Here is a 23,294-nt window from a genome sequence, read left to right on the forward strand (position 1 = left end):
TGGCTAGGTCATGTTGTCCGGATGGACGAAAACACTCCAGCTCTGAAAGTATTCGGCACAGTACCCGTCGGGGGAAGCAGAGGAAGAGGAAGACCTCCACTCCGTTGRAAGGACCAAGTGGAGAGGACCTGGCTTCACTTGGAATATCTAATTGGCGCTACGTAGCGAAAGATCGCGTAAGCGGTGTCTACGAGAATCAAGAAGAAGAAGAATGAAACGTCTGCTCCATCGTCATCGATTTGATCACCCTTACCGGCCAGCTTTTCAAGYYCTTCATACTCACATATTTCGGTCTATCTCTTTTTGGTTGTCTGCAAAAACGTCTCGCTTCCCTTTTCAACTCTCGGCATTTATACCATCCCACACGCGTTGTGGTTGAATGTAATGTTGCAAGGTAAGCAGTAAACTTTCTCTCCACTGCGTTCTGCCGTCCCACAGTTGTATGCTTAAATTTGTCAATAAATTAATTAATTTGACTATTGACTAACTTTTTATACAATTAAAATCTCTGCCTTTGGGGAATGAAGTCGCATATAAGTTGACACTGGTACTCAATCCAAGTTTGGTTTGCTGGAAACGGACACAGCTAAATATTRCACTACGGCGAGCTCCGGTTCCAATCTAAAGAAAAGTTGCAAAATATTATTTTATGGGGAACTTATCAGTAGTATAGGCTGGCAAATAACAATGATGATTTTTATTGCAGTCTGCCAATAACTTGGAATATTGTTCGCCTGTAAMTACTTATCATACTTTTCGATAAAAAGTTGACCTTATGTTTCAGAATGGCTTCAGTATAGGCTGCGGCTACTAAATAAGTAATTTACAGTTGAAATACTGCATACTTTCTAATAAAATGTTTCTGGTATTCTCTCAAAGAAATCAGTATAAAACTTCCTGATTAAGGCTCAAAGCGATACTCAAGTACTCAGTTCAGTACTTGTATTGGAGTGTTCTTCTAATAGAATATAGATATTTCTTTCCTTAAAATTCTAGAATGTCTTAAATTTTAACAAGCGTTAAAATGAAAAATTCAAATTTGGAAGTCTCCTCTGTAAATGAAATACTACTTATATTTGCTCAAAGATAATGGTGCTTGACACTGTAATTGCTTACGCCGAACTTACATAACAACAGCAGAATATCCTTTCCCACAAAAAGGGACAACAATGTTTAAATACTTAAGTCGTTAGAAAGGTCAAAAACACATTAAGAAGATATGTAAGAACTTCGTTGAACTTTCCTTTAATCCTCTGCCCTCAATTAAATTTGTACACCAAGTAAGTGTGGTAAGGCAGTGCTTGCGATACCGTTAAGTGTGTTAAGCTGTGCTCGTCTTATGGCTGCGGATGCATTTCATTACCAACGCCTGCCTTTTATTTGTCGTCAAGTTAAATAACTAAAGTACTTATAAAATATTAAATTTCACATGGCTCACAAGAGCTCCCAGAAGAACAAGTGTTTGTGGTTTGAAACTGTTAAAAAGGTGTAAAGGGATTATCAAAAAGTAAATACAACATTAAAGAAAATTTAAATCGATGGGATATGTGTATAGGGTGTAGTGAGAGGCYTAACAGAAAGTAGAAGTATGCTTTCATAGCAATTCGGAAAGAGTGACGGAAAGATGAAGACGCTGTATAAATATTTAATAACAACTTTCTTAAGTAAAATACAGAAATATTTACCAGAATTCGTAACGGATAGAGTGGAAATGTAGGTTTCTATTAGAGTAAGGGAAGGAGAGACAGGAAACGATTGTGAGACAAAGAAAACAGAGAGTAATATTAGGTTGTCAAATATCTCCTTTGTGCTTTTATGCCTTTATTCAATGATTTATAAAAAGTGATCGGATTTAGTTCACATATGCGACATTTCGTTCGGTAATCTGTTTCCATGTAGACGGCAACTTCATAGGGACTTGTAAAAGCCCCCCTCTTTATTTGCGAAGAACTCCGCCAGCCACTTTTTACAAGCAACTTTAGTTCAACTTTACACCAACAAGGGTGTTCGCCATGGACAGGAACAGGGGGTAATCACTTGGCGCTACGTCCGGGCTATATGGTGGATCCGATGAAGCCTCCCATCGGAGTTCCCATAGCTTCTGACGAGTCATCAACGAAGCATGTAATCTGGCGTTGTCCTGGTGGAACACTACATCCTTTCTGATGGCCAATTCTGAACRCTTCTGATCGATCGCCTGCTTCAAGCGGTCCAGTTGTTCGCAGTAGATGGTAGAATTAAGCGTCTAGCCATATGGGAGCAGCTTATAGTGGATGATTCCCTTCCAATGGAACCAAACCAAACACACAGCAAAACCTTCCTGGCCGTCAATCCCGGCTTGGCCACTGTTTAGGACGATTTCCATGATTTGATCGGTATTCGTCGTCACAGGTCTTCCGCCGGCTGGCTTATCCATGGTGTCATTTTCACCCGCTCTGAATCATCGAAACCATTCCTCCGCAGTTCGAAGTGATAGAGTACACTCCCCCAAACCACCAGTAATCTCACGGAACGTTTCTCTAGCGGATTTGCCAATCAAATAAAAAATTTCGGCGTTAGTGAACTCCATGTTTACACGTCTATAGCTTTTGAACGCAATATCCAAACTAATCATGCATAGCGTTATTTTGTAGGYTAGGTCAAGACCTTTCAAAGATGTATAGTATTGCCAGATACGAGCTCTGTAGCGTTTTATACATAGCCGCGAAACTCAAAAGGTTCCAGGCCTTTTTGGAGGGCTCGAAAGAGGTTGCTGATGAACCTCGGATGAATAAGCAAATCCAAAGTGGAAACGATGCTCATTATCTTTTTTGACATCGAAGACATCGTTCACCATGAATTTGTTCCTCTTGGATAAACCGTCAACGCCAAGTTTTACATGGAAGTCCTCAAGAGATTCAAACGAAAGGTCAATCGTTTCCGCCAAGATGTGCACCAAATAAAATTTTGTCAACAATATTCATTTTGAATATTTAACTTCGCTAATTTTAGCAGTTGTTTTATATYTTAATCATTTTGACCATAGCTTTAACTACTTTATAATCTACTTACGCAATAAMTACAGTGACCTACAAAATCTTAAAAACCATCATAATTTCAACGCACAAGATTTTAATTGCACAAAGGCTTCACATCTAAATCAATAAAGCAGCAATTTTATCACCCAAACTTCTACGACCTTGAGGCTGTGTGTTACATTATGACTTTCAGCACTCTGCTGCTTTAAACAATTTTCCTCAGCAGCTCATATGCAAATTTKTGCAATAAAAATGCAAATCGCAATAAACGCTTAAACGTTTAAACGTTTAAGAGTTAAGCAGATCCAAATAAAAAAAAAAATWGCCAAAGTAGTTCGCATTGGATAATCCCCCTGTTACAGCTCTTACGAGCAAGCCTGTATTTTTGTAGTTGTGGTCGCGTCCTTATTGCCTCARTTTATGGGTTTATTGGCTTTTCTTCGAATTTTGGCTTTTTCAGCGAGTTTTACAAGTCAGTTAAATACGAGTAGATGTCGTGTGCCAACAGTTTTGTGTTACAAGGATCTTCGTTGTATAGTATACTTGTAATATAATGTTTTTATGTAAGAAGACCACCATTAGCATAATTTTTTTGAAATTGATTAATTGTTCATGAAGAAACTTTATAAATTTTACGATTGTCTCATACAATGTTAAGAGAGCTTAAGTCCAAAGATTTTATCAGTCTAAAAATCTTTTCAAAATTCAAGGACAAAAATCTAAAAAGCCTAACTCAATTTGCAAARGTTTTGCCGTTCGAAAAATGTTATGGCATTCTATAAGCCTAACCCTAAAACACCCACGTTTTCAGTGGATTATTGAGGGGCCTGATTGTWGGCCYGAAGCTCTTCTCAAACCATTTTATATAGTTTGCAAAAGGTTTAGTAAGTAGTCCCTCCCAGTAGTTCCGCCATTGTGATAGTTCCTGTACTCTCCGAACCTCTCTGTGCTCTCAATCAAGTTAATCCATTCAGGTTCTTCTACCTTTTGACAGCTTCCACAATAGTTCCGGTCCTGAGTTACTCTATGAACCATCATGTGATCTCGATGAAGTTAATATATTCAGGTTCTTCTACCTCTTAGTAGCTTCTACAATTATGGGTGCATGTTATTCCCAGTCTTCTGGCGTGTCTGTCAATAAGACATTGATTACTAAAGATTTTTTGTCATTCCATTTGAAACTCAATAGTCTGCTTGTTGAACAAATAAAATATTGTTTCCATCGAGAATCAGCTGATCCATAATTTTTTATCGATTAGAAAATATCGACTAATAAAAAGCGCGAGACATATACTCGTATGTTTATTCCATCTTTCTCTTAAACTCTTTTTAAGTTGGTGCCTTTTCTGACTAGTTCTTTTGCTTCMCAGTTAMTTAGAAYATAACTGGGWCTTGGGCTCATTGWCRGTTTATTCCAAGRACACCAGTCCTGTCACACACAATCYTTGCTACTTTGGCAGAAGGCTGATCGTTGACACTAAAGGTAGAGTTATCGCACTCAACTCGCTCGGTGTCGTTGGTCTCGAAAAGTAATAATTTTTAAATATTAATAAATATAAGCTACTGAGCTTTGATTGCGAAGTAATGAATTGCTTGTCATTTTGAACTCAAAACCTTTATCCTTTAAAGTTTCATTATGATATCTCAAGTTGAAGAGCCTCCATTGGCGGAAAAACATTAACATTTTGTTCACCATCTAAAGTCRTTCGAATAAATTTCGGCAAAAAGTATTGTGTAGTTGTCTACATTTAGGCACGTGGAATAAAATGCATGGCCATCACATATGAAACCAGAGTATTTGTGAATTTCAGCTGAAAAAGTACTCAAAACTACTAGAAATACCGTATTGCTCATCGCACTGGGAGTAAAAGTCAATATGAAGCAAGTTGAAGTTTCGTTGCCTACCTTTTGGCGCGCATTCGGAAAAATAAGGCAATTAATGTGATATAATAAATTTAAAGCATTGAAGAGATTTAAATCCGAATATCGGCCGATAGCCCATGATGCTAGTGCTGCGTATTTTCTTAGTTTGTATAATAATTGTATTATTATGTAAGCTTTTATAAAATAAAAAAAATAAAAAAATAAATCCGAAACTATCCAGAAGTCATATCAATTACTATAAGCCAAGCTCACATAGTTACAGGCACTTTGATTGAAAAGCTCGGAGATTAAAGCTATAAACTGTTTATTATAAATACTGAAGAATTAGGGGTTCTTTAGTATTTATAATAAACATTTGGAGCTGGGATGATAACCTTCGACATGACTTTCCTGGCATTTTGTAGCACCTAGTTACCAATAGCGGACTATGTTAAAYCACTGGATACGAATTAAATACATTTTGTGGATTCAGAAATTTCAGAATTCTTATATTTTTCGCGACTGATTGCCGTTATGCAAAAAAATAAGTGCATGTCCACGCTTCAACGGTGGCTGGCACACCTTTTTTTGCAGCACTTGCGATGCATCAGCTGTAATATAAAATGTAATGACACATGGATTAGGGAAAGACGTCGTAAATTGCATTTAATTTGCCAGGATCATCTATCTAACCACATTCTAGCGTTTTCTGCAATCACATCTAAAACAAATCAGACAATATGTGCGCAGAATACGAGATGTACGTGCGTCTGATAATGCAGCAACATACGAAGCACACTTGCCACACTCCTTGCGCATACAATTTTTACATGCGCTGCAAGGATATACACGTCAAATTACTTTCATGTTTGGTGAGAGCGTTGTCAGCATGAATATGCATTAAGCTCAGATGTGCAGTTAGTTGCTGAAACCCTGCACAACTTTGTGTCTCCTTAAAAGCCATCAGGCAACTTGAAACTTAATGCAACGCAGATTTTTATATGTATGTATGCGTCTATGTTGACTGAGTGGGTGAAAAAATTCYCTACACGAAGTGAATGTGCCAAGGCGCAAAGCTTCACAAGGTCGCTTTCCATATGTTTGACTGCCCAGACGAGTGCCGAGTCGCAGCTGCTGAGAGCCAAGCAGTAACGCAAGACTAAGTACGTCTACTATGTGTACAATGTGTAGCCTTTTACAGCTGCAACATATGTGGCAAAAAAAAAAAAAAAATTAAAATGAAATGAAATCATAAAAATGTGTGCATAAAAGCTCTCTGGCCTAGAAGCGGGTGGCAACACACTGAGCTCGACTACATAATATGGCTGGTGCTTGAACAGCTKGTCGTATGAGAAAATATGCGCATAAAATGATTGCTAAAGTAATTTTATTATTTTTAAAATCTCGTTATAAAATGTGCTCCTCATATTGAAATGGAAACAATGAGGATTAACGAGCAAGCSCAGCGGAAAATAATGTCTGTCAGGTAATTTGCAAACTCATACAAGCTAARTGGAGTTCTTATGTCTTCGGAAACCCTACTAAATATTTTCTACAAACTAAATTTGGTAAATTTCGCCAAAAAATAAAATCTCATTAGTTGGGATTAACTATTGCTATATGCGCGGTCCTTCTTTTTCTTCTTTATTTGCGTAGACTCCGCTAACGCACTTATATACGAGTTAACAATAGCGCGACTAATCCACCTGGTTGGTTTTTCGGTTTCGGCTAATTTTTGGATCGCCATACACGAGATTTATTAAACAGTTGCTACGTAATATTCATAAATGTATGTTTGATAAATGTTCTCTGCTACATTGTCAAGCTTCTCTTTTACGATTTCGATTCGACGTAATTTTTGCAGAAGCAAAACTTTCATCTTTAATGTTGAGCTGTTAAGTCGAAGCGGCCGAAAATCATATCGTTGTCTTTTTCTGACTCTGACTCCTCTTTTCTGAATTTTTCCTTCTTTTCGACAGCAGCAGCAGCAACAATCAACTTACTGGTGTTCTTGCTGAACTCCTTGGTGGTCGTTTAGTACGATTCTACCAATTACTTGCTTCCTACCCAAAACTCTAACCAAAACGTGTTGAGTCGATCCATAAAAAATGTTAAGATGCTCTGCTATCAACACTCTGATACATTAGGTTGTCAAAAAAGTCTTGCGATATYTTTATTGAAATTTCAATTAATCCAAAAAAATTATTTGATGACCCATGCCCAGCTCTTGACCGATGCTACGGCTGCTACTATGCCGGTCTCTGTCGACCAATTCATCGATTTTAATGCAATTTTCGACGACAGGCCTTCCGGAGCGTGGTGCATCTTCGACCACCTCTACACCAGAACGAAAACGTTGAAACCATAGTTGTGCGCTGGAAATGGAAACTGTATCGAGTCCATAAACTGCACAAATTTTATTGGCGACTTTTTGTCTTTATCATAGTAGTACTGTAAAATATGCCGTATTTTCTGTTTATTTTCTCCATGTTTRCGACGCTATAACTCACGAACGACTTAAAAGAAACGACAATCAATCAAACACATGTGAGCGCGTGAAATGAGCTTTCCAAAAAGGTATAGCAGGACCCGATGCGACGAATAAAACTAAAACTACGCGCTCTCAGCGCCAAGAAAATACTGCAAGACTTTTTTGACAACCTAATATTAACACGACGTCGGTGATTTTTGCACCTACTGCGAGAAGCTCAAAACGGCCGGGAAGTAGCTCTGTAGACGTTAAAACCCACCGTTACCACCACTGTTGGTTTTACTTAAACGGAACGTACAGGGATATATAYTAAGTGCGTTCCAAAGCAAACAGGACCTCCTGACGGTGGTCCATGTTTATGTCAACTTGTGCGTTAGATTCTGCTATCTTTATCTATTGTGCAATGAGAATTTCATGACTTTAATTCGATTTGAAGTTATGGAGTTTTAGTGTCAGCATGTTTGTGTTTTCGGTGCGAAAATCAGCTTCGAACAAAGAGCCAACATTAAATTTTGTTTTAAAATTGGTAAAACTTTTACCGAAACGCTTCAATTGATGAAAAAAGTTTAAGCGATGATTGCCTATCCCGTAGCAGAGCGCACGAGTGGTTTCAACGTTTTCAAAGTGGTCGTGAGGACACAAATGACGATCAACATGTGGGCCAATCAAAATCCGTGATCACCGGAAATTCCATCGAAATTGCGAAAGTGCGTGAATTCCTCAAAAATCAGCCGAATTCATCATTGAAATTCATGGATATGGAATTGAACATATTCAAAACATGGATTTGTCGCATTTTGACTGAACATTTGGGCTTACRAAAGGTGTGTGCAAGGTTTGCTCCGCATAAATTGACTGTCGACCAAAATTGCTCAGAATGCAACAATTTTTTTGCAGGACGATTTTTTGACCAAAAATCACATTTTAACCATTAACCAATATTCACTTGATATGGCRCCGTGCGACTTCTTCCTTCTTCTGAAAGAAAACCTGTTTACTTTGGAACTCACTTTGTGGCAGATAGCATGCCTTCCAAAAAATTCGTCAAACCTTACTATACATTAAATTTAACTAACAACCGTACCACATGAACCACACCAAAAAAATATTTTTATTTATTTATTTAAAAGAGAACTAATTATAAAAAAAAAATTAATATACAATTAAATGAGCATGAAGTCCCATAGTTGTTAAGATATCGATAAGAATTCGCACACATCTCTTCTCTTGCTGGTTATTTGTTGGAGTCGTCGATGGACCACTATAACATGAATTTTTTTTCCAAGAGAATCGCACCGTATCGGAYCCCTATAGCGTATAGTTGCCGCACAAATTGACCGTTCCAAATCAAGTTTTTGTTTGGAAACGGTGATGCAATCGAAGTTTACGTTCACTTGTTTTTATTTAAATATATTTTCGTTCTTTGCTCTATTTTCATAATTCCACTATTTATGGAACTTTAAATCTCACTTACTGCACTTCAGCACTGCTTTTAATCTTAYTTTCTTATTACTTATGCATTTGCAAAAGAGTTTCTTCAGAAACAAGTGAATAGCAACGCAATTTGTGGCTGTATTCTTGCACTAAATAGATCTTCTTCAAAACCCGCTCACAAMTGCTAAAACCCCATTCAAACGCATTCATTGTGTAAATGCGAATGCACTGCAGAGGAAAAGAAGTCTTTAAAATATAGAATATAGTGTGTAAATAAATACGCCACAAAACACTCACACGCCACGTCACACGTTCCTCGTAATGCGCGCCAACGTCTCAAGAAAGTTCGCAACTGTTTTGTAKTAAGTTTCAACTGAATGTTTTCTCCATTTCACATTGACGCGCTGGGCTCACTCATTTCCGCRACTAAAACCTGCCACCAGCTCATGTTTGTGAATATGCTTTCGTRCTTTACCTTCAACAAGGGATATATTTTGTTTTTCTTTTATTTTTCTTTTTGAGGGTGGTTCAATAAGCCTGAGCTTTATCGTGCAATCACAGTAAACTGGCAGAGTGTCGATTGAAGGCGCTGAAATATAATAGCTGAGGGAGTACCCATCTCTAAAATAGAGTGCTTGAAAAAGATGTTGGCCCGATGTGCTTGCCTTTGTTAGAACCACTAGCGTAACAGCTGTTTAAGCACAATGCGAAGATTCAGCGGTRTTATTTTAGGAGTGGGGAGAAATTCTGCCGAGTGCCGAGTGTACAGATCTTGACTGAGTAAAMAAAGTTCGGGTCTGTTCCTTCCAAGGACTGTCAACTCGTCAGAATTTTTCCSGCTACAATAACAATAATGTCGAARGTCGGTTTGGTTATCTAAAGGTAGTCTCGGATGTTCTCCTATGTTGCAACAACGTTTATTTCTTTTTTTCTCCAGCCACTAAACTCTGTAGACAATAATCGCGATCGGAGTGAATGATTCCAAACTAATAAGTGTAGACGTAAAGTCCTACTTTAAGATCGTATTAAGTTTAATTGACAGTCGAGTGTCATCTATTCTAATATTAAGATCGAGTCTGTACTCCTTCGTCCAGTTCGTAAATATGGTTGTTGTTGATTTAATGTGGGAGAGTGTCAGGCTTCTTGCAGAGACGAAGCGTGRAAGGTCGTTGAGATAGCTGTTTACTACGTTCGAGACCTACCTCCGTGCTCTTCATCCGTGACCTTCATTGGTGATTGAAATATGGATTCATATCTGTTACAAAGTAACCAGTCGGAACAGTGCACTTACCGGCGAATCAAAATATTTACTCGACAGGCAAAAATTTGAATCGTAAGAGCAGTTTATCGACGTAACGGAGTTTTATTTTGATGACCACCCGAAAAAGTATTTGTCAGACGGTTAGAGAATCTCTGAGTCAAGCTAAAAAGAGACTACTTTAAGAAATAAGTCACGGTTTTTCGAAAAATTTCGGTCTTCTTATGTACGCTAAGGACTCATTGGCTGGATCTCGTACATACGCATTCTTCACCAAATCTAGGTCCGCACGTCCGCTCATCCCGCCAACAAAACTTGTAGCTTCTGTTTGAAATTTCTTCGTCCTTTAACTTGGCTACACCGCCTTTGATTGCTTTTCTTTCCCCCTTTGTTCGTTGTTTTTTGTGTGTGTGTGTGCGTAGTGCCTTTACAAGGATTCTTATTTTCTCTACATCCTTTGTTTTCCTTGCGAGCAAAATATTTATATTTTCTTTTTACTTTCTGCTCCTTTAACTCGCTAAGTTTTCTGAAAGTTTTATTTAACTTTTGCTCGGCTGAATTTTTATGCATAAATTGCAAAGTTTCATATACCCTCCCCCGCACACGCTAACAATCTACTATGTATTGAACCGTATTTGTTCGAGCGCTTCGTTGAAGATATTGCCACATTTTCCTTTAGAGCAACCGGAAAATATTTATGGACTTTTGGTAGAAAATTTCAAACTCCGTTTTACAAACATAAATTTGAAGCTGAACGATATCGCTCGGTAGCCAGCCATTATGGCGGTTTCTTTTGCAATTTGTAAATACCTAAATGCAATATACATCTAATATATATATATATATCTAATATATATATATTTATTTTCGTTGTATGTAAATCTATAATGTGTTCAATTAAAACAAAATTGGTTTTTATTGTGTTCTTTCGAGCTGCAATTCATTTAGTTGAGTGTTTGTTTTCAATTTGCATTTATCAATAAACAATTTCATAATTGAAATATTTAGTCGAGTTTCGTAGATACTGCTGTGGGTTAGCAATTTATTTATGTAGTTGTTTTTGTGTGTTTAATTTGTCGTCATTTTAAACAAGCTCTTCTGCCTCTTCTGTGTATATTATAAACCTATTCATGGCGATTTAGCAGCAATTTTGCTGCCTTCGCACAAAGAAAGCAATCACTASTTTTGCATTAAAATTCATAGTTGTTTAATTGAAAATTAATTGCATGAGGAAACTACAACAAAAGCAACAACTGTGCGCAGATTGTGGTCCATAGTTGCGAGCGCTTGTAAATAGTAATAACCCGTGTGGCGCTCTCTCCCGTCCAACTGCATTAAGTCTGGCATAATCATTATTGTATTTGCATATTTTCTAACTAAAAATTGCAAGTAGTTGACCTAGTTGCATTTAGTATTATTAATCGATAATTATGTGATTATGCGCCTAATTGTAGGTAATGCTTATAATGGGGTTTTCAACAAGAGCGCTACAACAGTCATTTTGAATAAAACAAAAACGATATGGGATATCAATGAAATCCCGTGGAAGTACATTCGATGCCATTATGTATGGAATTCGATTTCTTTTGCATGRCCATCAAGAGCATGCTTGCAGAAGTCYCGACGCTGAACCCAATTTTCGATGGTTTTCAAGCATAAATCAACTGGCTTGCCTTGCCTTGTTCTATCGACTTGACGTAGTGCCACAGGGTCTAACGACCTAGTCCGCCAATTGCCTGGGTCATTTTGTGAGATAACACTTTCACCAAACTTGGTGGCTTATGGCGCCGTCCTGTTGAGCCAAAAATATTCTGTTATCGTTAAGCGGTAGCGATTCCTATTTAGAGTAACTTGTTGGTCTTGATCTTGACCGAAGAAGTACGGCGCAATGACGCCGCCGGCCTATAACCGCACCAATTGGAATGGGTGTTTTTTCTTTTAATKAAAATGCGGCGTCCTTAACCATTTTAATACACAATTCGTGAGACCTTTAAATTTTGCAAWCTCGTTTGATTGTAGTGTTCAAACYATTTGTTGCCCTCAATGAAGCTACTTGTCTCTGTTATGCTTTTTGTAGGGAGACATTCGGGATTTGGTACCTGATTGATACCAAACGTTCTGCATGGGTGTTTTRATACATCTGAGCTCTCGCAGGGGAAGTACTGTTACCTTAATCTCCACGAGTTTGTAGCTGCAGCAAAAATTCCTATAAGGCGTTCTTATTTTTTTCGCGTGTTTTGATCTCTGTTTAACTATCTTGCTCTTCTGAGCTATTTGTCCAAATTACTTATTTAGCTGTCTCTTGATCGCAAAAGAATTATATTTTTCTTATCAACTACTGATTACTTACAGTTTTTTCTAACAGTTGGACACTTATTTATAAAGTTCAGTTATATTATAAGAGGATCTTCCAAAACAGTGCTTGATCTGGTTTTGAAACTATGTATTTAGTGTGGAGTACTTTCCTTCGCTCAAAAAGGAAAGCTCAAATAATGAAATGAATGTGAACGAGCATAAGACCCTGGAGTCGAGGCGCAGTGAGTTTTTTCACGAATGAATCGGMCCTAAGACCGAAGGTTGCTGGAGGAATCTTCTGTAAGGCACTCCACCTCAAGCTTAGATTTAGGCTACCGATCTACTGCAGGATTTTCCAGGCAGAAGTGGCTAATAGCTAATATTAACTATTACTCCGAAGTGTAGCTTCTTTCAGCGTAATTAGCATTTGCTCCGTTGGAATCGCAAACTGAGCGCTCAAAGTTAGGCAATAAGTCTCGGTCCTCACTAGCAATAGCCACAAGCTACTTAATCATCTGACTCYGTTTGSGTCATATCGGCTTCGCTGGAAACTGGAAATCCGATGAGCTTGTAAAATGTAGCACTCAAGCCCCACTTATAAGGGAGCTTCGGATCTTCATTGTCATCWTCCGTTCTATCACTGGTCCATTTGACCTTGCTTGCGCTTAGCAGGTGTTGGTCGCCGACCTGTGCGACCGTGAGACCTTTCTGACCTAGAGTAGATGTTTATATTGTCACCACAATAGGAGTACTTACTGGACATCCTGTAAAGCTAAAAATCCAGACAGACACGGATTGTCAAATTTTTATGAATGGAACTTGGAAGTTTTTACTTTCTCCTCCAGTGTTCACCAGCTTGCTCTATCCTAAATCTAAGCCAGCAAAAGACGATAAAAAATTTCAGGTCACAATTTCCTTGGAGTATATCGGTTCGAAGTAATACTAATATCAGATAATCATTCCTGGTTAGAGAAAACTGTCTGCCGACATAATGATGAAACGAACACCTGCTTAATCCTCTACTCGCTTAAAGTCGCTTAGTAACCTCAGCAGCCTCCWCAGAAGGAACAAGCAGTAATGTTAACGGTCTGTTGCTTTTGAATTTATCGAAATATGTACATACATATATATATATTGAAAGCACTCATCTGGCGTTGACGGCGTGAACATGTTTTCTCTTGTCCGTTGAAGTGCCCCTAATGGACCAGTAAATTAATTAAAAAGCAATTTGCATCATCATTTGTGTTGCAACGACATTCGATTACTCAGGCCGATGATGAGCCCACAAGCATACACTCACACTTATGTACATGAATACCGCAAGCTCTACATTCAGCATTTCTTTTCAGCTCTTTCTTTCGTGTTGTTTCACATGGCTGAGGCGTTAACAACAACAAGAAAAATCTCACAAGAATAATCAACAATGTTTATACATTGACTCATTTGACACACATACATGCATACATGCATCCATAAGTAGTTGAACTTAATGAATAATCATTACATAATATCTCCTGCTCGTTGATTAATATTTTTATTGTTGTTGTGTTATGTTGTTATTTAYCGGCATTGTTAGTTAGTTAGTCAAGTCTGTGAGTGGCTTTTGCGCTTGTTGGAACCAGCTCAACTTAATTAATTAGCAAATCAGTGTAATTACTTTTAAGTACTCTAAAGTATTTAATGCATATTTTCAACAGTCGTCACGCGCTAAATGCAATAAATACTGCAAWARCACCAACAACACAWCGAATTCAATTGCGCYGACAAGTGTAATACGTACKTGAAGTAMTTTTTGTAATAATTGCAGTTGTTGCTTCGGTTTTACTATTTCCATTGCTATTGCGTTGAAGTGCAATGAGCTTAGTTGTGAGTTCTGAGGTGTCATTGCGTCAAAATTCGAACCTTTTTATTGTTGTTTCAAGGTATTGTTGTGGTTGTATTTCACACTCTAGCTTTTGTATTTGTTCTTTAACTTTAAGCTACTGAAATCAATAACGTTGATTATATCACTTTCCTGTTATTATATATATGTATGGATTATTGAGAAAATTCAAAAGTTCGCTCTATAATTTTTTAAAAGCCCAAAGGGATTTGTACTTGAAATCAAGTATTAACGCAGGCGCTGCGGCTCGTTCTTTGAGCTTACATCGAAGTCGATATTAGGTTAAACATCAGTCAAGATAATAYTAGTYCCATGTGCTTTATAAGACCGTACMYCCTTGGGACTGCTGCCTWTATGCCGCTATGTTTGAATTTAGTATTCCTCTAAAACTAAACTGACGTTGAGCAATACCAAAAGCKCCGTCAGGACCGGGAAWGACCTCTCCGAGCCGTTCGATACCAAACGAGTTTTCGAACAAGACGTCTCCTTATKGTGCGACTGATTCAATAGACTGCTAGAGAAAATAATTCGAGCTGCAGAGCTTATTTGAGCAGGTATAATCTTCAACAAGAGTGTACAAGACGCCAACAACATCGATATCTTTGACCATAACAACCACACCGTTAGTTCTGCTTTCTTCATCGTGAACAAAGAAGCGAAGCAAATGGGTCTGATAGTGAATGAAAGCAAGACGAAATATCATCAAACAAACAGTCGGCACGTTCGCGACTAGGCTTACACGTCACTGTTGAGGGTCATATTGTTAAAATAACTCTTGCCAAGAGATCCTACTTTGGACTGACAAGTAATTGAGAAGTAAAGTTCTTTCTCGACGAACAAAGACCGAATTATACAGGTCAGTCTTCATCCCCATCCTGCTGGCTCATTAGTCACTATTTGACGTCAGTAGCAACCATAGTACCGTAGTCGATGGAACGTTTAGCTGAACGAGATATAGGACGATATTGACGTAGTTCAGCGAATTAAAAGACAGCGGCTACGCTGTGTAGATTATGCCGTCCGAATGGACAAAARCACTGCAGCTTTGAAAGTATTTGACGCGGTGCCCGCCGAAGGAAGCAGATGAAGAGGAAGACATCCACTCCATTGGAAAGAACAAGAGGAAAAGGGYCTGGCTCCGGTTGGAATCTCCAATTGGCGGCATCTAGCGAAAATAACTCGGCTATAACCGCGTAAGCGCTCTCTACTCCAGTAAAGAAGAAGATACATATCTTTCAATCATTCAACCTATATCACCCACAAATCACTCACCACCCACTGCCGGTATAACGCTTCCATTAAAAACTACTGAAACGGCGAAAAATGAAGAACCAAATGCGCCAGAGACATTAGTGTGACACTGCCCACATTTTTTTGAACCTACTTGACCGATCTCAACCAAATTTAGCGTATCCTATTATCTTGACATTGCTATATTCCAGTGGGAAACCGATCACCTTATATCGAAAAATAGTTTGAGTAAAACTAGTCAAGCTCCCTGTCAAATATGGGACGGCAGTTCCTATTGCGAACGTTTTACCGAAGWTATCGTTTAACCAATGAAATTCGGAAATACATTTTCCAGCTTTGATSCTTGCAAGTTGCGAGAATATAYACTGTTCACTTACACACGCACTTAGCCCGTCTTTACGTGTTTTCTTTATAAGTAGCTGGTGTCCCTTTTCCTGTATTCCAACTTTACTGTCCCTTCAAATTACCTTTACGTAATGCGCTTATATTCATAGAARTAGCTCTCATTTACACCAATGTAATATTCATTTGCATTCCAAATGGCCATTGGCATGCATAAATTACCCATATGTAGTATGACCATGGACGGACGTGGCCGAGCAATAAGTACTAAAAGGCATTGCGTGCCGACCAAGATTGTATAAATTWATGTGTGGGAAATTCGTTGGTTCGTATGGAATAGCAGGTAAACATGTAAAGGGTGCTAAATTCTATTAAAGTATATAATTTTCTTAAACCTAGAAAAGTCAACACAAAATTTTTGTTTCTGTTTGCTGTGGAGAGTGGTTTTAGARCTTAATTTAATTTGTTCTATATACCATTAAAAGTTCCATTAAATTAGGTTTAATGGCCAGGAGAACTTTTCTGATAGCAAATATAACATCTAGAAAGGCGTACGAAGCTACACGCTGGTATTAAGGAAGTTGTGATTCAACGTGTGCTAGAAAATAAATCTTCTTTCAGTTATCCTAGTGAGATTATTTCTTGGTTCACCGAATGTTCAATGTTGTCTCTTGTGCAAGCTACCTACAGGTGCATTTCTTATATGAACTATACGAACGAATTTGAAAGTGTAATCGCTCATCAGTTTTCACCCAACAGCAAAAGCGTTGCTTGTTCCTTCATGCATACCTTGTTTGAAAAAAAAAAAAACAATCTTCAAGTCGAATGAAGTAACCGTAAAGATGAAAGTTCTCTTCCGCAAAATGTTTACGGGGATTGTAACCTTAGGTTAGGTTAAGAAGACAGCTTAGTATGCCAGTCCGTTTTGGTAACTAAAACTCCTATATACAAAATTGATCATAAGACCCTCATAATTCAACAAAGAACTTATCAACAATTTATTACGGCGGTTAATGTCAGTTTTGGCTACACATCCTGATTCATCGAGGGTATGACTGCCGTGCTATTTCAACCTCAGATTTGTACTATTGCCATGGACTTAATTTAATAGCTGCTTAGTGTCTTTAATATGTAAATGGATTCTATGCCTTATAGTTTCACCCAGCATTCAATTTAATTGCGTTGTAGCTTTTAGAGTGACTTAATTTTGAATTTTAAAATTTGACTGTATGGATTTCAAGTACCGCCAAGAAATTATAGAGCTATTTTAGAGAGTTCATATATCCACTCATTTTATACAATTACCCCGAAATGTAGGCAACATTTTCCTATTTTATTATTCGAATTTGGCAATAAGTCATTATCTTCAACTCGCTCACTCTTTGCCACTCTTTCTATCTCACTCTCTCCCTTCATTTCTTTTTCACTCTTTATATAAATAAAAAGTTTCAAAAGTGGTTTTTCAAATTTGATTAAATTAATTTTGTTTGCCGCTTAAATACTAAGTTTATTAACTTAAAGRATGCAAAAAAAACATATTGCGGACTCTCTACCACAAAAATATTCACAAACGCCCACATCTAGGATCACTTCYTCCTCATTCCTTTCATAAGTGAAACTCATTCCTTAAGGTGCTCATCATCACCATTTCAAAGTAGTTACCAAGAGCAAGCACAGACTGCCATAACGGTTTCATACGATATTAAAATTTATATTCATGAATGTGTAAATCCACCACAATCTCCTACATTTGATCTCATACATATACATGCACATTCTCATTTCCTTTTAATTTAGCCATAACTTAGCGTGAACATTTCTGCTTTATCGCTGCCTCATGCTCGCATCGCACTTCGTTTATTTCTCATCAATAACCAGTTTATAACATCTACTGCGTAAGTTTTTTATGCGACCATTGCGGTTTGTGCGCTCGATTACTGTGGCCAATAAGCGTTAGTTGCTTATACGCCTCGGTGCACCGCTGCCTAGCCGATTCTAGTACAGCGGCGCATCCAGCTTKAGCTTTATGCAGCGAGTGCAGCACAATTGCTTTAATTTAAGACTATTTTGATAAAACGAACAACTATAAATTGCTATATCTCTCCTCGCTGGTGTTATTGGAAAAGTTCAAATAAGTTGAGCATTACTGCAGTTAGTTCTCGATAATGCTCTTGTTTTCRWCATGAAATAGTAATTTACTTYAGTTTGTGAAACTGCACGAACCCTTGGTGACTTAAATTTATTGCTGGTACGTTTACCAATAGGGTTGCCACATCACTCCGAAGTTAAAAACTTAAGCATGGTRTTTTTATACAAAATAAAATAAATAAATTTTTACGCCAAAATTAGTTTCAACAATGCCAACCAATTAAACTTATTTAGATAACGAAAATTTAACTGCCAATAACGAAAGAGTTAAATATAGTTTGAATCCAGGTTGGCATCTTTGCATACATTTTAATACRTAATAGTATCTGTATTTGAAAGACATGACTATAAATAATCCACATACATTTGAGGATATACATAATTTATTTTGGAAATTTCGAAATTCCAAATTTAACAAGTCGATCATCTAATAAGTTATAACACCTTGAACAGGGTATGTTTAAGTTGGTCACTAGATTAGGTATCTGGTAGGCCATTGAGCCAGTTTTAGTCCTTTGCGATACTCGGAGTKCAGTAACTACGTCCATGAGGAGTAGCCATTGTTAGGATGCCTGCGCTTGACGCGAATTTAGTGCCAAAAGGAATTTTGTGTACTTCTGATCTACCTCTTTGCAATGAGTTTTGCAGTTTTGCACCCAGGTAGCTCGTTCMAKCTGGTTTTGATTCTGTTAACCATGTTTCTATTGATGACGTTTTCAACTCTTCTACGTTTAAATGAACCTTCTTTTCCAGTTGAAAAGTGGGATCATGTAGTCAGTGCTAGCCAAACCACCATTACCCGCCGTACTATGCCCGAATGTTCTATATGTCAATTTTTCTGCAGGCGGTAGTCGTCCAGCCGATTTTGCTGCGCAGTTTTGAACGATGAGATCGATAGGTTACAAGTTTAAGAGCCGCCGTTGGCGTTGTTTATAAAGCTTTCGTTATGCACAGTGCAACGATACAATTAAGTTGTGACTATAAGATCACCAAAATGGCCTCCTCGACTTTTCTTATCGGAACGAATTTGAAGAACCCAATTTTCGAGTACTTTTAACASTAAATCAAGTCGTCTGTCACGCCAATCACGTTCAGTACTGAATATTGCGCTCGAAGAGAGTCTGSTTTATCGCTACAGCCCAATGACTCAAAATAACCCGACAAGAAGTTGTCTAACGGGGTTAAATAACAACWTCTTGAAGGCTATTCAATGTTACGACTTCTTGAAACAATCGAATCTCCWATCRWTTCTCGCAATAAATCGATTGTTGCACGTGCTATGTGGTGCGTAGCCTYGTTTTGTTGAAACCAGATGTTGTCAATAGCAACTTCTTCCGATTGCGGCCATAAAAATTTGGTTATCATCGATCTATACTGCTCTTCATTGACATTAACGGTGTCCTTAGTATCATTTTGAAAGTAGTACGGACCGATGACTCCACCAGACCAAAAAAGAACACCAAACTGTCAATTTAGGGGAATGTAATTGCTGATCATGAACAATTTGTAGATTTTCTTCGCGCTAAAGTAGACAGTTTTTTCTTTACCGACGCACTCTTATGAAAGTAGGCCTCATCGGAAAAGATGATTTACTTAAAAAGTCGTTATCGTTTTTCCAAGGTAAATTCAGTAAGTTCACGACGTGGTCCAATGGCTTCAGTTTGTGAGTGAGAATAATTTTATATGGATGCAAGCCTAAATGCTTCCTCAAGATCCGCCAGGTTGTGGACAAATTGCGGTCTTCAGCAACACTTGCCTGAACGGCARCAATATTTTCATTACTTCGAACGTTTCTTTGTCTCATTGGCACTTAAATATTATGTAACATTTAGAAATCATATTATACATATTCGAAAAGCCGTTGTATGCTGGGATCATTTTGTTTATAATAAGTGAAAATTAACATTTCTGCAAATAAGGTGGTCAAACAGCACAGTCTAATATTATTTGTAGGCAACTAGCAGTTTTTGAATCAAATAACTGTTTCATATAATAATAATATTACAGTTAAACTTTTTGTAAAAAAATTCTAATTTTGGTTTATTTTTCTTACTTGGCAGCGCATCRTTATCTCCACCTTCAAGAATTGCCACCCATATCTATCCGCTAAAGTGAGTGAAGTTACTAGGCAAATGAGGCTTCAGTTAATAACTTTTGCACAAAAAACCCCCAAAAAAATCACAAAACATTATTAGAAATATTGAAAGTTGAGCAAGACGCAGAGAGAAGCGCACAAAATCTCACTAGAAACCCTACAACAGCACAAACAACATCGCCTAGCCTACTTCTGTGTTGGCATGTTGCTGTAGTTGGCACTCGCAAGGAAACTAAATGACGCCAATCGTTACAGCAACAACAACAATAATATTAAAGCAAACATATCGAGCCATTGAAACGGCACTTTCCGCTGGACACGGACACACACAAATGCGGCCAGAGCCAGAGCGARGCGACCTAGCACCAATTACAATAAATAATATAGCAAAAGCAACAACAACGGCGTTAGAGCGCTTTTCGCATTAATTGCGTAGCGTGAAAGCGAAGCGGGAAGTGCGTGTTTACGCCGCGTGGTCAGTGAGCGACAGGAAGTCCGCTTGTGTGTGTGTGAGGCTTRGTGTGGAASACGCCCAAGACGCCTAGCAACAGAGATTTTTGATCAAACTCCAAAGCACGCTAAGCACGCTCGGCAAACGAACCGGTACATACGCACAACAACCGGAAACGGAAACACCAGTGCTGCAGACGACAGCCGGCAGAAACGTTTGGCAATTTGCTCCGCCGGACAGGCAGACAATCTATGAGCACCGTTAGTTGGCTTTCTGACAGCGYTGAGCACATATTTACCATTACGCTGCACAAGCATTGTGTGCGTGTGCTTATATACTTCGTAGTTATGTATATGTATTCGTGCCGCATCTATGCGTAAAGGTGTTATGTAATCACGCGCCATTACTTGAGGCGTCAAACGACCAATAACTGGTGCGCAGCGTCGCAATAAACATTTTATACAAAACATAAAAGTCACGGCGTTGCCAAGCGGCAAACGAAATAATTCGGTGCGAGCAAATAATATTGCCACGCTTTTATTACACAGTCAAGAAACACACATACACGTACAAGCACGTGTTCACAGCATTAAAAGACACAGCAGCCATAGTTTGAGGCCGAACAAGTGCCGGACAATTAACTTCAACRMMCAGTCAGTGCTTGAGGCGGCGCGACACGTGCAAGCCGCCGCTAAATATCCGACAGTGTAGAGATCTTTTTTCCAGCCGGCCAAAGGATACAATAAAAAACCGCCAACCTGGAACTAATGGAATTAGAGAATATTGTGGCCAATACGGTCTACTTAAAAGCCAGAGAAGGTAAGTGTYTGCCTATGTAATAGGCTGTCAAAAAAGTCTTGCGGTATTTTTTTTATTGAATTTTCAATGGTTCATAAAATTTTTTTTGATGACTCATGATCAGCTCTTGATGCTACGGCTGCTACTATGCCGGTCTCTTTCGACCAATTCAGCGATTTTATCGCAATTTTCGACGACAGGCCTTCCGGAGCGTGGCGCATCTTCGACCACCTCTACACCAGAACGGAAACGTTGAAACCATCTCTGTGCGGTGGAAATGGAAACTGTATAGGGTCCATAACTTGCACAAATTTTATTGGTGGCYTGAGATGCATTTTTGCCTTTATCGTAGTAGTACTGTAAAATATGCCGTGTTTTCTCTTTATTTTGCTCCATGTTTGCGACGCTATAACTCACGAACGACTTAAAAGAAACGAAAATCAATCAAACACTTGTTAGCGCGTGAAATKCGCTTTCCAAAAAGGTATAGCATGACCCGATGCGACGAATAAAACTAGAATTACGCGCTCTTAGCGCCAACTAGCGAAAATACCGCAAGGTTTTTTTTGACAACCTAATATATTAAAGTGATATAAGGATAGATATATATAGCTTATTTTGATTTAGAAAATTARCAGAAATTGTGCTCTGAATATTTATCCAATCCTATAGATATTTATGCAAATAAAATGCAATCTTCGTAACTCGTCAGACAATGTGAACGTCTTGTACATTGAGCCAGGAGGAAGACCATAATCGAGCATGTATTCCAAATTACCAATATAAACGTTTTCTAGCGTTGGTAACTGCCTATAAAACTAACTCATTGTCTAAAACAAATTAATCAATCCTTCTAAAAAAAACACACACACAGAATTTTAATTTTAATTTAATGGAGAATATTTATTATCAGTCRAAAGGACATTCCTTGGCTCTTACTTTTTGAAGATTATCTCTTTCAAAAGTTGGCCGCGGCTATGTCTCAGATAGTCCACCTGTTTAGTTCAAGTTTCGATAACTCGTTCGAGCATTTCGACTGGTAATTGGCGAATGCCACGCATGATGCTTTGCTCCAAGGCCTGAACCAAGCGAGATTGTCCGCATAGGCTTTAGTCTTAACAGATCCCTTGAAAAAGTCTAACGATGTGAAATCACACAAAACATAAATTATCTGCTCACCGAAGTGATCTCTCAATAAACCCATTGGTTGGTGCGATGTGTGGGAAGTTGTGCCGTCTTGTTGGAACCAAATGCCAACGGGATAACCAGCTTCAATTTCAGGCACCAAATAGTCGGTTATCATGGCGCGATAATGGTCAGCACTGACGATTATATTCTCACCGACATCATCTTCGAAGAAATATGGACCGATAATTCTACCGACCCACAAACTACACCAAGTCTGCTTTTTTTCCTTGATAAATCAACAGCTCTTGAATGTGGATTGTTCTTCGTCCCAAATGCGGCAATTTTGATTATTTATATACCTATTGAAGCTGAACATTATTTAAATCAAAAACATCGAAAGTTCTTGGAACTCTTCAAGAGCCCATAGATCGAAACCATGTCGCTAGGCGGTCGAGCGGCTTCAGTTCTTGCATAGGATGTATTGTGTACGCTTTCAATTTAAGATCTTGACGTAAAATGCGCCAAGTCGTCAAGGCCAATTCAACTTTCGACGGTCTTCGTGTGCACTCTCAGCTACGGCCGCTATATTTTCATCACTGCGTGCTGAACGTGGTCTATTCGATCGAATATTATCCAATAATGAATGCTGCCTCTTAAGATAAGTGATGGAGTTGCGAATAGTACGCTCAGTAGCCCATTATGTTGAACATAAGTTGAGCGAAGCGCCCGAAATAAATTCTGCACAAAATGTCAATTTTCATAATAAAGTTAAATTGTAAACGTTGTTCAGGCAAAGATCTTTCCGACTTTACACGACTCACACGTCATCTGTCAGAATAGT

General features: G+C 38.3%; 1 protein-coding gene across 2 annotated transcripts in view; it reads left to right on the top strand.

Annotated features, from left to right (window-relative positions):
• LOC108975531 (G protein-coupled receptor kinase 2) overlaps window positions 1-23,294 on the top strand; it is a 185,200-nt gene that overhangs the window by 1,938 nt on the left and 159,968 nt on the right. For both annotated transcript variants that reach the window (XM_018944072.1, XM_018944073.1), the window contains exon 2: window positions 20,042-21,346. In XM_018944072.1, the coding sequence (XP_018799617.1) occupies window positions 21,295-21,346 (52 nt within the window). In that variant the 5' untranslated portion in view covers window positions 20,042-21,294. The remainder of the gene's footprint in view (window positions 1-20,041; window positions 21,347-23,294) is intronic.

This window comes from Bactrocera latifrons, unplaced genomic scaffold (assembly GCF_001853355.1).
Source record: "Bactrocera latifrons isolate USDA-ARS-PBARC rearing strain unplaced genomic scaffold, ASM185335v1 scaffold_66, whole genome shotgun sequence".
Taxonomy (NCBI): domain Eukaryota; kingdom Metazoa; phylum Arthropoda; class Insecta; order Diptera; family Tephritidae; genus Bactrocera; species Bactrocera latifrons.